General features: G+C 43.9%; 1 protein-coding gene across 2 annotated transcripts in view; it reads right to left on the reverse strand.

Moving 5' to 3' along the window:
* The window catches only part of Ttll11 (tubulin tyrosine ligase like 11), a 265404-nt gene that overhangs the window by 139006 nt on the left and 110152 nt on the right, over nucleotides 1–16246 (reverse strand). For both annotated transcript variants that reach the window (XM_005004045.4, XM_063226944.1), the window contains exons 4-5: nucleotides 12506–13081; nucleotides 41–136 (exon numbers count right to left, since the gene is read on the reverse strand). In XM_005004045.4, the coding sequence (XP_005004102.4) occupies nucleotides 41–136; nucleotides 12506–13081 (672 nt within the window). The remainder of the gene's footprint in view (nucleotides 1–40; nucleotides 137–12505; nucleotides 13082–16246) is intronic.

The raw sequence follows: 16246 nt of genomic DNA on the forward strand, positions 1-16246 counted from the left end.
TCTATAGCCATATAGTCAATGAGTTGCTCAAAATACTTACTTCATGCTCATGTTCGATTCTCATGCTGGGATTTGCATTAACTTCAAGTAGCATAGGCTTCAGATTTTTCATCAGAAGAATGTCAAAACCTAAAATCTGGGCAGAATAAGCATGCTTCAGAATTACTTCCTCTAACCATAGTTTCTTTTCAGGAATTAAGTATGGTATTAGGACCATCAAGGGAAAATTAAATTCAAACTCAGAATCAAGCTTAGCCTCGACCCCAGCTTCTCTGGTCTGTAGTCCTTGTTTCTCTGAGTATACTTGTCAATCCAAATGGATAGCAGAGAATTTTATAGAAACCTTGCTAATGGGATGTGTTCCCATGGTGCATTTCAACACTATCCGTGTCATCTGAAGTGCTATAAAATGATAATCTCTCTCCTCCTTAACAGGTTTTTATTATGTTAAAGATAGTAGTAGTCCATCAATTTTTCCCTCTGCCTTTTCTGCTGCTCTCCTTTATTAAATTGCTTCATTTCTAGGTCTCTAAAAACCTAAGACTGTCTTCCTCAACCAGCAGTATGTATGAGTATCATATAAGGGACCTTTCAAAACGAGTACGTCTCTACCCCACACCTCCCGAGCTGGCATTGCTCAGAATAGAACCCAACCAAGTGTATTTGGAAAACAGTAAATCTCCAGATAATTCTGATGTGCTCTCTTAGCTAAGGAGAGAGAATACTGCTGGGCACCTACTAGGTACCAATTACTCCACAATGCACTAATGGTTCATAATGACATTGAGTTCTCGTGATGATATCTTCGAAGGAGGAGCTATGCTTTCAGGTTCACAGGAGCAGAAACTGAGTCTCAGGAAGGTCATGCATTTCCCCAGCACTGCCTAGGCAGCTGGTTTTCACATGCAAGCAGGACAGATTATATATGATGTGCCACCCAGTACAAGATGACAAGGTGGGCTCCTTTTTTGAAAAGTACTAATAATTTCATGATGGAGACAAAGAATAAAATTAGTCTCAAAGCTCTCTTGCATGTGGGGCCCCATGCAAGGCCTCCATGGGCCACACAACCATAAAGACAGCCCACCTTCAGGGCTCACCCCCGCCCCCGCACTCTTTGTTGGACACTTGCTCTTGAACTCAGCATGCTGCCTGCCTCCAGTGAGGCTCTGCCTTCTAGCTCCTCTGGCTTCTTCTAATTGCTTCCAAGACCTACCATTGGGTCCAGCCACCATGAGCACCTTGGCTCTCTCTGCTTTCAACAGCCCTTCACTTGGATAACTTCTCAACCTCAAGATTGCTGCACCTAATGAGATTCAGACTACAAGGCCTTTAGATTCCTAGAAGGACTCTCACTATCTCGCGAGAAGTGATAATGTGGAAAGTTTCTAGTATAATTGATATAACCCCAAAGTCTCAAAAAATAATGTGGAGAATAGAGAAAAGAAAAAGATATGGTTGTAGATTTTGCTTCCTCTGTGGAACTGCAGAAGAAAAGATGAGGGGAATCCATTTACTTGTCTATATAGAATATGCATTAGTTAAATGATAATTATTAAACTGAAGCCTCATCTATATTAATGAAATGAAAGCCTGAATGACCATTTTTGGGAATGATTCAAGAAGTAGTTTTGTTTCAATGAAGGGCAATAAGGATGAAAAGTTAGAAAAAGTCATCCTCACTCTATTTTTCTTTCCCTGGTCATGAAAAGGAAGGAATGGAAATTCAGTAGAAAATGTTACATGCATTATAGATCTGCTTAATAATATATGACAAGTGGATATGAGTGATGAGGCCTTTAAGAGGCTCTGGTGACATCATCGGTCTAACTTGATGGTCTGGTCTGATGTTGATGAGGCTACACAGGACAGCAGGCTGCTGTGCCCGCGTTTATCATCCTCAGCCATCAGCTCTTACTTGGAGCCACAGCTTAGAAATTTGGACTTCTACTTTCTCAGTCTGCTGAGCTCTTCTTAGCTCCACAGCCAGCGCATTCATGAATCCAAAGCCGCAGAGATGCTGGAGCTGGGGAAGTGGCTAGCAAGACCTAATGAACCATGCTGACCTGTATCCATCAATGTTATATTTTCCAGATTCTAACATTGAAGCATGCTTTTTAATGTGTTGGGTCTTGTATAGGAAAGCTTTGGAGTCAGAAGGACATGGGCCATGATCTCAGCTCAGTCTCTTACCCTAGCTAGGTTTTAGGTAAGGTGCTCAGCCTCTCCAAGCCTCATCTAAAAAATAAAACAACATAGCTGCCTTGGAGAGCTGTTGATAACAGAAGTGAAAAGTAGTGCCTAGGACTATGTTTATCACATAGAAGGTAATGGGTATAATCTAGTTCCCTTTCCAGTTTCCTGTGAGTCCTACCAAGAAATGGCTTTAAACCAGGTATGGTGGTGCACACCTATAATCCTGGCACTGGAGAAAGCTCAGGTAGGAGTTCAAGTCCCATCTCAGCAACGTTGTGAGATCCTGTCTCAAAAATTTAAAAATAAAGTAAAATGGTCTGGGGGTGTAGATCGAGTGGTAGAGTACTCATGGATTCAACTCCTAGTACTAAAAAAGAAAGAAGTGAAAAGAAAGAAAAAAAATTCTGTTTTTAACTTGTGTGACTACAGGCAACTTAGTAAATCTAGACTCAATCTCTGCACTATAAAATGGAAATATGAATAGTACTTATTAAACTTAACTCATTCATTAATAAAATATTTACTGAATGATTTTTATGGTGTAAGAGCTATTCTGGCTGTCAGAAATATCACAGTGAGTTAGACAAATTCCCTCTTCTCTTGGAGTTTATAGTCTAGTGGTGGAGACAGGATCAAATAAAGATTATGCAGTGAAAAATATTTTGCACAGTGTTTGATACCTAGTAAGTGTTTAGTTAAAGTCAGATTTATTTTTTCACAAGTTGAAGAAAATATGAATATTTTCCTTTCAAAAGTTTAATGAAGGGCTGGGGATTTAGCTCAGTTGGCATAAGCACCTGCCTTGTAACCGTGCAGTTGTAAGTTCAATCCCCAGGACCAAAAAAAAAGAAATTTAATGAAATACTCAGCACCAATGGATCTTAGCAGAATCACAGAACTAGGTTGAACTTACTGTGGATCTGGCCATAAAGTCTCAGAATATCTGAATCTGAACTGGTGAAAGAAAGAAAGAAAGAAAGAAAGAAAGAAAGAAAGAAAGAAAGAAAGAAAGAAAGAAAGGAGGGAGGGGAATTAATTTACCTTATCTGCTGTTTTTCAAAATGGATTCTTTCTGGAGAAACAAAAAGGAAGCCAGCTAGAGCAAACCAACTTTTACCTATTTTAACATCCCGAGGACCTGAGGCGAAACCTTTACATTTTTGAAAGACCACTAATCTAGTCCACTCTAGGCTGATGAGGACCTACAGTGTACAAAGGGTAAGACTTCTCTTCAAGTCTCCCCAGCAGACTGTGGGTGACAGAGCAAGAGTTGCCCAGTGGATTACTGTCAACATTGTCAAACCCTGTGATGCCTTGGTAACTTCAGCCTTGTGAAACTGCCTCCTTGGTAACTCAGCCAGCAATTATATATTGAGCATCCACCTGAATGATCTGCAGGGTGGGGGCTGAAAAACATCTTTTCTCTAGAAGCGTCAGATCAGTTTGGAGACAAAGGGCCCTGAACCACTAGTTGTAAATTTATGAAAAGACTCCAAGCTGTGCTCTACGAAGAATGGATTCTCTCCAGAGCCTAAGAACTGCACAACCATCTGCATCCAGAGTATTTCTAAATGGGAAGTCTCAGACTCCTCAAATTAAACATGTTCAAAGTCACAGTCTTTTAACACAATTCCAAGTTTCATCTCCTAGCTGGTATTCATGCCTTCTTAGAATCTGCCTCCAACCCTACTTGAGTGTGGGCTGCACCTAGAGACTTGTTTCTAGTAAACACAACAGGGCAGAAATGGTGGGCTGTCACTCCCAATATTAGGTTGTAGAAAGACTGCGGCTCCCATCTTGGGATGTTTTCTCTCATTCTGAGGTTGGCCACCTTTCATGTAGTGAGCCACTCCATGCAAACGCACAAGTGACAAGGAGCGGATTTCTCCAGGCAACTTCCAGAGAGGGCCTGAGGCCTGCTATGAGCCTTGTGAATGAATTTTGAGGAAGATCGTTCCCCATTCAGGCCTTGAAAGGGCTGCAGCCCTGGCCAACAGATATATTATAGTCTTTTGAAGGAGTTAAGGACAACGGCTATCAGCTATGCCTAGATTCTTGATCCACAAAGGCTGTGAGATAATGGAAGTTGTCTTAAACTGCTTATTTGTTATACAGTAGTAAATAACAAAGATACAATTTTCCTCAAAATTTCTTCTCTTCCTATTAATTCACCTATCACACCGGTCAAAGCTTCTCTTTTAACCCTTTACACCTAGCTGATCACCAGCTCCTCCACACCTCGCTGGTCAACAGCTCCTCCCCACTCTACCAGACCTCTGAGCTTTCTAGACTTGGTCCATCCTCATTGCTTGTACTCTTTGTTTGTACTCATCTTTTCCCTGCTTTCAGTCTCACTCCTTTAAATCACCTGACACAAGGGGATACCAGAGTAATTTTTCTAGACTGCAATAGAATAATTTATTGGGAACCTACCAACTGGCAGCTGTGGTTCTAGGCACTGGGGATACAGCAGTGTACAAAATAGTGTACCCACCCTTTTTGGGACATGTCATGGTTTATGTTGGTGGCCCCTAGGCCTCATGCATTTGCATTGTGCATTTGTGATTGGTTCATTGTCTAGTGCTTGGATTGATAGTGTCAGTGCCACACCCACCTATGGGTGGAGCCAGCGTACAATGTAATGGCAGAAAGAAGGTGTGTCACTCTCTCTTGCTAGTTTCCAGCTTGCTGTTTGCAGCCACCATGAACTGAAGCCCCGCCATGCCACCCTGCCTTGGAGCTGAGTATGGACTGAAACCTCCAAAAACTGTAAGAAATAAACTTTTTCTTTCCCAACTTTGGTCATCAGGTATTTTGTTTCAGCAACAAGTAAAAAGTAACTAAGACAGGACATGTAATTTTAGGGGGAAGGGAAAGTTAACAATTAAAACAAGGTAATGATACAGTGGGTAGAGGAGATGATTTTGACATCTTAGATAGGACAACCAGAGGAGGTCTTTCTAAGGAGGTGACACTTGTCATTCCATTGTTTTCTGGGTTTCATAGTTTCTAATGAGAACATTATGAATATTCTTTTTTTATCTCTAAACATGTCTTTTTTCTGAATGTTTTAGAGTTTTCTTATTGCTGCATTTCAATAATTGTATTATAAGCTTTGGGGTGTGTGTATGTGTGTGTGTGTATGTGTATGATATGTGGGTGGGAGTCCTACTTGGGGTTTCTTATGCTCCATAGATAGTGAGTTTATCAATTTTACAAAACTTGGGAAGTTTTGGCCATTATTTACTCAACTATTTTCTGTGCATTCCTTATCAAGTCTGTCCTGGAGCCCCAGTTGCACACTGACCACCTTTTATTTTAGCACAGTTTTTCCTTCTTTGTCATTTTCTTGTCTGGGTTTAGTTTTGTGTGGATTCTGTTGCTGTGTCTCCATGTTTATCGATGATTTCTTTTTCAGGGTCTAGTTTCCTGTTAATCCCATCTAGTGAGTGTCTCATTTCAGAGAATGCATTTTCTTCTCTAAAAGTTCCACTTTAGCTGTTTTTAATAGGTCCCATTTCTCTCTTCATCAAGCTAATATTTCCTTTAAAATTTGGTTTATGTTGTAATAGATGTTTTAACATCTTTGTCCTACTAGTTCCATCATACTAATATTTGGAATCTATTGAGCAATTTCCCCCATTAGTATAGGCTAACTTTTCTTGCTTTGGGGAATGTTTGGTGATTTTTCTTACTTGGGTGCTGAACATTGTGATATTACAATGCTAAGTGTCTGGATTTTGCCAACTTTTAACCTGTTGTGCTTTGTTTTGTGGTCAGTTATTTGCAAATTATCTGATATATTTAAGTCCTGGCATTTAAGATTGACAAGACTGAATCACCACCAGAGAGGATCAGCCCTACTCACTGAGGCCGACCTTCTTTGGGGTCTCCACTGAGTGTTCCCAGAAACATACTAAGATGGTACTCTGGCTGCTTAGTGCTTGAACACCTCCATGCCCTGTGCAGGCTCTGGATGTTGTTCATTTTATCCATCTCCCGATCATTCTGTCCAGCATTACTGATAAACACTCCATAAACCTGGCCCAGCATCAGCAAAGACTCACAGGAATCTCACGCAGATTTTAGTTCTTTTCCTACATAATATCTTGCTTTCCAGATTCCTGCCCTACACCTCCCAGCTACTTTAACCTTCCTAAACTTTGATCTCCATCTCTTCTGTTCACTGAGGTCACCAGGCGCTGTGTAGGTCCCCCACACCAACCCACATTCTGGACATTGCCTCCAGACAGAAACATATAGCCACCATAAGGCTCACCTTGGTCACCCCACTTCCTCAGGGGCCACTGTGCCGAGTCATCATTCGTGTTCCAAAGTCTAAATATTTATTTCATATGTATATTCACAACTAAATTTCTGGTTGCTTAGAACTGTCACTTAATTTTAGTCTTTGTTGCTTATCGTGACTAGAAGCAAACATCTCAGAAAGTGACATCTAAATGGGGACTGAACAGAGTGATAGAATAAATTCTTTTTGAAGAGCTTTAGAAGAAGAGCATTCCTGACAGAGGAAAAAACAAAGGCCACTTCTGAATGACAGTAAGGAGAAAGCAGGAGGGAGAATGGTGGGAAATGAGGTCAGACAGAAGCACACAGGATGGATCATGTAGCATCTTGTAGACCATGATAAGGAGCTGGGATTTTAAGTGCGATGAAAAAGCCATTGCGGTGTTTCAGCAGGAAAAGTAACTTGATCCAACTTACATTTTTCAAAGATCTCTTTGGCTACAATGAGAAAAAAATAGCCATAGGCAGAGAGTGAGCAGAAGGAATGATGTCAATTAGGAGGTTGTCCTAGTAGTTCAAGAGCAAAGTGACGGCTACTGAGTCTGTGATGGCAACAATGGAACTGCTAGAAGTGATTACAAGTGGAATGTATTTTCAAGTACACTTGGAGAGTTGGGTGTGGTGTGAAGCAGGAAAGGGGAGCAGGGAAGGATGAGCCAGGTTTCCCTCTTGCATGCGGGATTGAATATTGTTCATTTACAGAAACAGGAAAGACAATGGACAGTCAGTATGTGAGGGAAGTCAATGCTTAGACTTTGTACATGATATGCATTTAATGACCACTAACTCTCTCAGTAGAAAATTAAAGTGTGTCATGGGATATGCTAGTCTAGATTTCAAGAAGAGGTCAATATTGAAAATACAAATCTAGGATTCAGAGGTAGATAGCTGGTTCTTAAAACCATGGGGCTAGATGTGATAATTTAGGGAGTGATGGTAGGTGACTATTATACTGCTTCTTGGCCTCCTCCTTGTGGGGTGTCGGGACTGCAGAGTAAGGACAAAGTCACATATTTCCAAAGACTGAGCCCCAGAGATCTTGAACATTGACAGGTTCAGAGGAAGAGCTGAGAAGCAGCAGCCAATGAGGCAGGAAAGAAACCAGCAGAAACAGTGTCCCTTACCTTCTGCTTGGCAAATTCTTTTTCATGCCTTATGTTCCACTTAAGCATCCCCTCCTCTGGGAAGCCTTCAGTTAGAAAGAGCCAACGCTCTCTTTCATGTATGCTCCCAGCATCATGTGTGTCCCTGACACCATTGTGTACCTGGAACTATCATTCTTGTGTGTGTATCTTCTCCTCCTAAACTGAATACACCTGGAGACCTTGCCTTATCCATAGCCACCTGTCCTGCAACTGCTTAGGACTTGTCTTAGTGGGAGCCCAGGGAACGTGTTAGGGTCCAAAGGAAGACAAATCAGGCAAAGAAGGATCTACAGAGAAGGCAAGACATGAGTAACACCTTGGAAGACACAGAATGTCAAAAAACTGAGAACAAGAAAGAAGATTCTGGTCGACCAGAATGGAAGAGAACAAAAGGGCAGGCCCGGAAAACCACTGATGAAACCCAAGAGAGAGGAATCAGATATGTTTTGTAGGACTGAGAGCTCAGCTGGTGGACAGGGACATTAGACTGAGCCAGGCTGGGAGGTGACAAATGCCAGGCTAAGGACTAGCAATACCAGTATTCCAGTTAAGTTTAAAATGTGAATATTTCATGATTTCCTACAACTTCAAATCTCACAGGTTTGAGAACAATTGTTATGATAATAAGCAATGTGAGTCATAAAGACTATCATTTATTATGCTAACACTTTCCATATAGCTTTCTCTTAATTTGAGTTTACAAAAGCTCTTGGAAGTAGCTGCAAATATTTCCTCTGTTTGCAGGCAAAAGGACCAAAATCTAACAAAAGTTAACTTGTAGAACTCACCAACTAGAGTTGTTGGCAGAGGGGAACTGGAGTAGATCAAACCCAGGGTGCGGAGAATAAAACGAAGCCCTTGAGCACCATACTGCTTCTTGGCCTCCTTCTTATGGGGTGTCTGGGCAGCAAAGTAAGGATAAAGTCACCAAGAGCAAAGAGGAGACAAGGGGAATATCTGAGGACACAGGAAAGGCATATCCTTCAGACATCTAAGGGAAAGGGTCACAACCAAGGACAGACTTAGACACACAGGCAAGAAGAAGACATGGACCATGTCATGGGATGGGAAAGAATGTTCTTGAAAGCTGAACTGAAAACCTTGCCTGTGCATGTGTATTTCTGCCACGTGAATCATCTGGACCCAGACAAACCTTGCTGTTCAGGCACGGGTCACACCGCTGTCCCCAAGAGGATGGGTGTAAGGATATGTTTTGCTGGCACTGCCTGGACAATGACAGGGCACAGGCCGAAATGACAGGGGAGCCCTGCTCCCGGGCAACAGATTACAGGATGCCTGCCCATAGCCTGCGCAGTGGCAGCCACTGCTCAGGGCCATCATGGTTTCCCAAGTAGTTATTGTGGCTGTGATTGGCAAGGGGTCATGGTCACATGTTTAAGATGAATGTAATTTTGTTGGCTAAAGTGTATGTTCTGGAATGCTGCCTCTGGCTGGCCCAGGCTACAATGAAAAGTTGCTACACTGTATCTGTGCAGAGCATTGCAGGTTGAAAGGCCCTTCTAATCTTTATGGCATTGCAGTTGAACAGTAACCCTGTGAAGTGGGTGAGGAAACTGAAGCACAGACAGGTGACTGATGCAAGGTCACACAGCAAACTGATGGCAAAACTGTGCTGTGGCAAGTCAGTGCAGGGACCTGAAACTCTCCTAACACGTATTCTATCAAGCAAGAAGGAGGCAAGGGAGGACTCCAAGGAGAGAAAAATGTTTTCTCTCAATATCACTGTGCATCTGAAAAATGCATGATAAAACAAATCGCTACATCTACAACTTTGTATGTTATCAAAGTGGCTGCATTGCTTCATCCTACTGCTCAAAGGCAGGTAGGAAAGTTGGTGGAGGAGGTTTACAGAGAGAGAAAAACAGCAGCGCAGAGTGAAGAAACACATCCAAGGTCACATAGCTGGGAAGAGCTCTGCAACTAGACTTGCGTTCCTCCTGGAAGTACTTAGTGTGGTCAAGCAGTGGAAAACAGTCATAAGGCCATCGTCCCAGTTGCTAAAGATGCTCTGTCCAAAGCAGCAGCTCCCTCTCGGCCTGCCGTCCAGTTCCTACACTGTGGGCCCCAGCTCACCCTGCTGGCTGCCTCTTGCAGCTTGTCCACAGCAAGCTGAGAGGCAAAACAACCACGCTGGCCCTCCCCGCTGCCACTCTGACTGTGCCAGGGAGCTGCGGCTTGGCCATTCCAGTCAGAGCCCACATGATAATCCTGGAATAGCTGTCCCTGTCAAACAGATCAGACCACACAGTCCCCCGAGATGACCCCCACACGTCTTCATGGTAAGGTGTCTCCTTTTCCCTCAATTTTCAGGAGCAGGATTTGTTTTCTCTGGCCCTATGTCTAAGTTCTGCTCACTTAAGCCTTTCTAACATCTCAAACCTGAGGACTGAGCTGGACCTCCTGCCTGGGAACTAAATCCTGAGGTCCAAGGGCCCAGAGACAGATCTCTGGACAATAGTGATGCCTTCCAGATCCTGATCACTGCCTAAATCCCTCTGAAAAGGCTTCAGGAGGTCCTGCTGAGTGATACTTAGTCACCAAGTATCTCTCTGGATTGAGAGCTGCACTCGAGGACCAGCTCTACCTCCGGGTGAAACACCCCTCACTATGGGAGACATTCGCCGTACCCCTTCTTCTCACTTCTTATCCCATGCCGCCAGCTACTGTCCTGCCATAGGCTGTAAACATGCAGACATCACCTGGCAGAAGTGATCAAAGATCCATGCATATTAGGAGACACTGCACACCTATCATCACCGTCTAGGTGGGTGAGCCTTTGAAGCATTGCATGAGGTAGGAAACAAGGTGTCTGAAGATGACGTACTTTCTAAAAGGATTTTTATAAAACTCAAAACCAAATGAAAAAAGACAACATATCATTTGTGAGTCTATTTATACATAATGAAGCTATTTTGGAAAAGTAAGAAAATGGCAAACATAAAATTTAGGATACTGATTACATAAGTAGCCATAGGGAAATGGGGTGGCGGCAAATAAAGTAATTGGGAGATGGATGGGGATAATCATTTTGTTCTGCTTTATGGTTTGCAAGTAGGATCCATTATCTGTCCTACATCTACATCTATCAAATGCCACAGAACGATGTTGCGATCAGGTGGAGAGGGTCTGGAGTTACCCTTCTTGTCTCCTCTTCCTGTTGTGATTTTCCTGGTGGCAGGAGAGCATGTGTCTAGCAGGTGTCTCCCGGGAACCTGACCTCAACGTCCCCTGCCTGCCACCCTGACACCCTTGACCCAGAAGATGTTCTACCTTCTCTCGCCATTCCCTTTCCTCCCTCACTGCGGAAGACAACTGTTGCTGAAGCTCCTGGTCACTCCTTAGCGGTCACCACGGGGAGTTTCAGCACTGGTCTTACTCAGCATTTCACACCATTCCACTAGCTGGCTGTGCTGCGTCTTCCCTGAAGACCCCCTCCTCCCCGGTGCTTTCCACCATCCCCGCACCTCTCCTTCTCTATGACCGTTTAATGGCTCCTCTATTGCTCCCCCGCCTCTGTCCTTTAATTATAATGGTGGTCTTCTCTGGCCTCTTCCCACCCGACAGGTTTCCATGTCTTTAGGCAGCACCTGAGCACTGGTGAGGTCTCATCTCGCTCTCAGCCCAGACCACTCTCCTGAACTCTGGCCAAATACATATCCAAGTGTCCACTCAGCCTCTCCACTTGGGTGCCAAGTAGCCATTTGAAAGATCCTGACCTTCCCCAGCAAGCCTGGTCTGCTTCCAGAGCTCTCTCTATCTCTTTCTCTCTCTCAATCTTTCTTTCCATTCAGGTCTCCAAGCTACCTGCAAGTCAGCCTCATGTCCCCCCTCCTTCCACACCACTTTTCCCTCTCTCTCTCCCCCAGCCCCAGCCAGGCACCAAGTCCAGTCACTCTTCCTCTTCAACAGGCACTCAGATCTGTCCATCTCCTGCTCTCTACCTGCCTTTCTATTCAGAGCCAGCACCCTCCCTTAGCTGAATTAAAGGCGCCGACTCACTAGGTATTTACTGTGTGCCCAGCCTTGCTGCACTCCGTCCTTCTCCCCGCGGATGCTCTGTTCTGTCAAACATGCAAATCTTAATGCAGCCTGTCCCCTGCTTGAAACCCTCTGGGGAGCCCCAGTTCCCTCAGGCTTTCAAGAATGTGGCACTACCCATCTCTCCCACCTCACCTTCCTGAATCTATCGATACCTCTCTGCCTCCAACCCCACTCTCCAATCATAATGAAGCCCTCTTAGTGCCACCCTTTCTGATGTCCAGTTCCACCTGCCCCACCTCCAGTTTAACTGCCGCTTCTTCCAGCAACACTTTGCTGCCTGCTTCACTGCCACCCAGAGAATGTTAGGTGGTTCCACCATCTCACAGCACCCCCTGCACCTCCTATTCCATTCTAGCACTTGCCACACTCCATAGTAGTTGCTTTTTAAAGGATTTATCTCCCACAGTGCATCAGCCAGCAGGCACCTGACCTACGGTCTCACTAGTACCTTGGACAAGGCCAGATCTCCACTAAACAGCTGGTAAATACTGTTGCATAAATGGAAGGCATTCTGTTTTCCATATGCTAGCTCACTGAACATTTAAAAGAACCCTTTCAGACAAGTGCTTTTAGTCTAATTTTACAGATAACAACAGGGAAATAACTTGCTCCCAATCATACAGCCAATAAATAGAAAGATGGGAGTTGGGCCCAGGTTTTAACACAAAAGCCCACACCAGCCACGACCCTCTCCCCACCTCTTGCCACCCCACCCCCATCTCTCATCCCATAAAAGGCCAGAGTGTGCAGGCCTGATGGAGGCTGAGACTCCAATTGGAACTGGCAGTGGTTACCTGGAAGCAGGTGGGTCCTGGCCGCCCTGTGGGGATGTCTGACTGGTAGAACACTTTGAGCTCTGGAGTCAGAGCAATGACAGTCTTAATCACCAAAGAGATGATGTCAGACCAGACTTTCTTGATGTCAACCCCTTTGGAAGACAGTCTACAAAGAATGCTGGAAAAAGTCCTTTTACTGCCTGTGCTGGTATTGTCTGAATGGACGAAGTTGCTACTGTGGACATTCAGTGAATAGTTGGTTAAGTGCATGAAGACACGGTGCAGATTTTGGGAGTTGGGCTCCTGATATGGCTCAGTACAAAACCTAGAAAGTCCATCTTTGGCTATGTAGATCTCCAAGGGCTCTAAGGACTTGAGCAAGACGTACAGACGAATATCAAACTTGAGCTTGTCAATAAGGAGAGGTTTGCAGATGTATTCCTGGACCACAGCTGGTCTGCTCCGGAGGGTCCCAGCCAACCGGATGTCACTAGGATCTTTAATGAGGTAGATTCCATCACCCTGACAACCGCCATCAGGTTTCACAATAAAAGTGGGCTTCCAAGAGGGATCACCATTTTTCACCATTTGAACCTGGGGAGGGGGAAAAGAATGATTAGCATGATACCCTTCTCCTCCAGGGTTCCCCAACACAGCAGGACCTGGGCACATATCTGATAGGTGAATAGATCCCTATCTGCTGGCTGCTTGCTGGGCATCCTTCATGGAGTTGACACTGTATGAGGTTCTAAGATAGCGATGGAAGAATTGTTTTCTATTTGTGTTCCAGAGGGAAATGAAGAATACACTGGATTGGCAGCCACAAATCTTGAGAATCTTGTTTCTCCAGTTATTAGCTAAACTCTCAAGAAAGTCATGTAACTAGTAATAATGGTGGTGGTCCACGTGTGAATGCCCACCATGTACTAGGTCTTTTACTAGGTGCTTCATATAAATTGCCTCACCTAACCCTCTTAGAAAATACGTGTCCCCTCTTTACAGTAGAGGACATGCAGAGGATGCAGTCATTGTTATGAGTGTGAGGGCTGGCACCAGACTCCCTGGCTTCAAACCCTGGTTCTGCCACTTACTATTTGACCTCAAGCAAGTTGCTTAAGCTACCTGTGCCTTCCACATCTGTCAAACAAGAGTAAGGTCGTTCCGATGACTAAATGAGAAAACGCCTGCAAGAGGCCAGGCACACAGAACCTGACATGTGTACGGCAACCGGAAGCCCAGCCACTGCTGTCTTACTGCCGAAGTCACTTCCCAGCTAACTGAGAGGCAGAACTGGGTTTGAAATTTACATGGATGACTCTACAGTGTTTGTACCTTTCTCCATACACCAGTCTCAGTTTTAAGATAAAGATATAAAGTCCTACCCTCACTAGATCCTTATAAGGTTGAAATAAACTGAAATGTGCAGAGGGCCAAACACCACCACAAATCCAACGAGTGCCCAGAAAATGTGAGTTTTATCATTTGCATTCGTTATTAACCTCATCTAGTCACTGGCCAATCCTTTAGTCTCCTGACATCTTTTGAAACTAAAGTCTGTCATCCATAAGATCTGCTGTCCTCCTGCTCCAGGTCAGCAGAACACTCCCATAATTAATTACTCAGGCACTGACCAGTCTTGTTCTGGACCTGGAGTCAGGTTTCATATGCACCCCATTTCTCCAATGAGATTGTTTGAATGTGCCCACACCCCGCCTCTAGACCTGTGTTGGAAACTTAATCTCCAGATTCATATGCTGACAGTATTTGGAAGTGGAGATTTAAGGAGGGAAATAATAAGATGAGGTGATTGATGGCTTTATAAGAGGAGAAGGAGAGATCCAAGCTGGCACACTTGGCACTCGCTTGCCATGTTAAGATGCAGCAATAGGGCCCTCGGCAGATGACACCACCTTGACACTGGATCTTGCAGTCTCCAGAACCCTAGGCAATAAATTTCTATAAAGTGCCCAATCTCAGGTATCCAGTTTTACTAAAAGGAAATGGAGACAGGCATGGGATGCAGTTTTCACCAAGGGGAAGGATCCAGAAGAAATGTGAAGGAGGAAATGGAGAGGAAAAGGAAGCCATGACCTCTGCGACACCTGGTATGGAGGTCCTGCTCTGAGCCATGCCCCAGAAAAGGGCTCCCCTCAGCTTCCGCCTTTGCTGTGTAAGTTACACCCAGGACATCTGCACTCTGGGCTGGACTTATCTCTTTGACCAGCCTATATTTCTAAGTGAAGCTTTTGCCAATTCCTCAGGCACTATCAGTTATTCGGGCTTGTAAAAGATCTTTAACAATGGAGAAACACTTAAAGCCTTAATAATGGTCCACATCAATTGTTTCCCCTTGTCAGCAGGATTCGAGAATGGAACTTCACAAGAGATCAATGCAAGGCTCCCAGAGCTTTCCACCAACTCTCCCTTGCAACTGTGACCTTGATGTTTATGTAGTTACTTAATATTCATCCAAAGCATTCATACACATGGTGCTTTATAGTAAATATGAGAGTAAATATAGTAAATATGAGAGGACGAGTGGCAGTTATGGATCAAGAAGTGAAAAATGTCAAGTTTGCACTGATGGGTAATTTTTCCCTCTGGAAAGCTTTTGCTATGCCAAAGATACTAACAGTTCAATACATCATCAGGAACAATATTTTCTCCTTTGAATTCAGTGGATGTGCCTTAAATAAATTAAACCCCACGGTCAATAGTCTCTGTCATTCATTGCATTACTGAATATTTCTTCTGCTCTCTGCCAGAGTAGTAACTACAAATCAAGATTATTAATACTAATAGAATCACTAGAAGATCTGTGGAGATCAACACCACCCCATCCTTTCATAATTCAAAGGGGAAGCTAAGGCTTAGATAGGTGACCTGATTTGCCTTGGGTCCTCTAACTGGCTAGCGGGTGGGGTGGGGGGCTGAGAACTGAAGTCTGTGATCCCACCTTAGTTCACTGTCCATTTTTACCTTTGATAAGATTAAAGCTTCCTTTTTCTGATTGCCATAGGAAGGACGCTCTTAACATCTCCGACTAAATATCTGTGCTGCTGTAACAGGAGTCTGGCAGCTGAGCATGGCCATCTTGGAACTAAGAGACATCCCCCAACTGCACCCCACCCCCAGGTTATTAGAGTAAAGGATTAAGGTACTGATTCTTAGAAATCATGGGCCAGAACCAAAATAGAGTCTATAGATCTGGGTCTGAGCCCTAGCCCAAGAAATTCTGAATTAAATAGATCCTGACTAAAACCCAGACATGTGTATTTTATAAAAAGCACCACAGGTGACTGTGATATGTATTCTGAGAATACCTGGACTAATGCAAATTAAATAATATAATCTGAAACCAACATCTTGAATGCAGTTCTGTGTGTTGATTTTAGCAAGTGTGAAGGAGACTTGCACTTGGGCTACAGCTGATGGTTATCTCTAGTTTTATCCAAAGTTGCCTTTGGGTGTGAAATCCTACCTTGCAACTATATACATGGGCAGTTGAAAGAGATACACAGAGGGTACAGTGGCGGGATCCCTTCGCGTTCAGCTGGTCTATTGGAAATTTCTGCATCTTTTACTGCCCCCTAGTGGTTATTTAGGAAATGAGATTAAGGCTCTTCTAAATTCTAACACTACTTAGCAGTAAGATACTGTGGAGATGCTAAAATGGTCTCAAAGAACCACCAGTACATACGGAGTATTTTTCAGCCTTAAGAAAGGAGGAAATTCTAATAACATGGATGTATCTTGAAG

Source organism: Cavia porcellus, unplaced genomic scaffold (assembly GCF_034190915.1).
Source record: "Cavia porcellus strain 051 isolate PalLab524CR breed Dunkin Hartley unplaced genomic scaffold, mCavPor4.1 scaffold_1, whole genome shotgun sequence".
In the NCBI taxonomy this organism is placed as follows: Eukaryota; Metazoa; Chordata; class Mammalia; order Rodentia; family Caviidae; genus Cavia; species Cavia porcellus.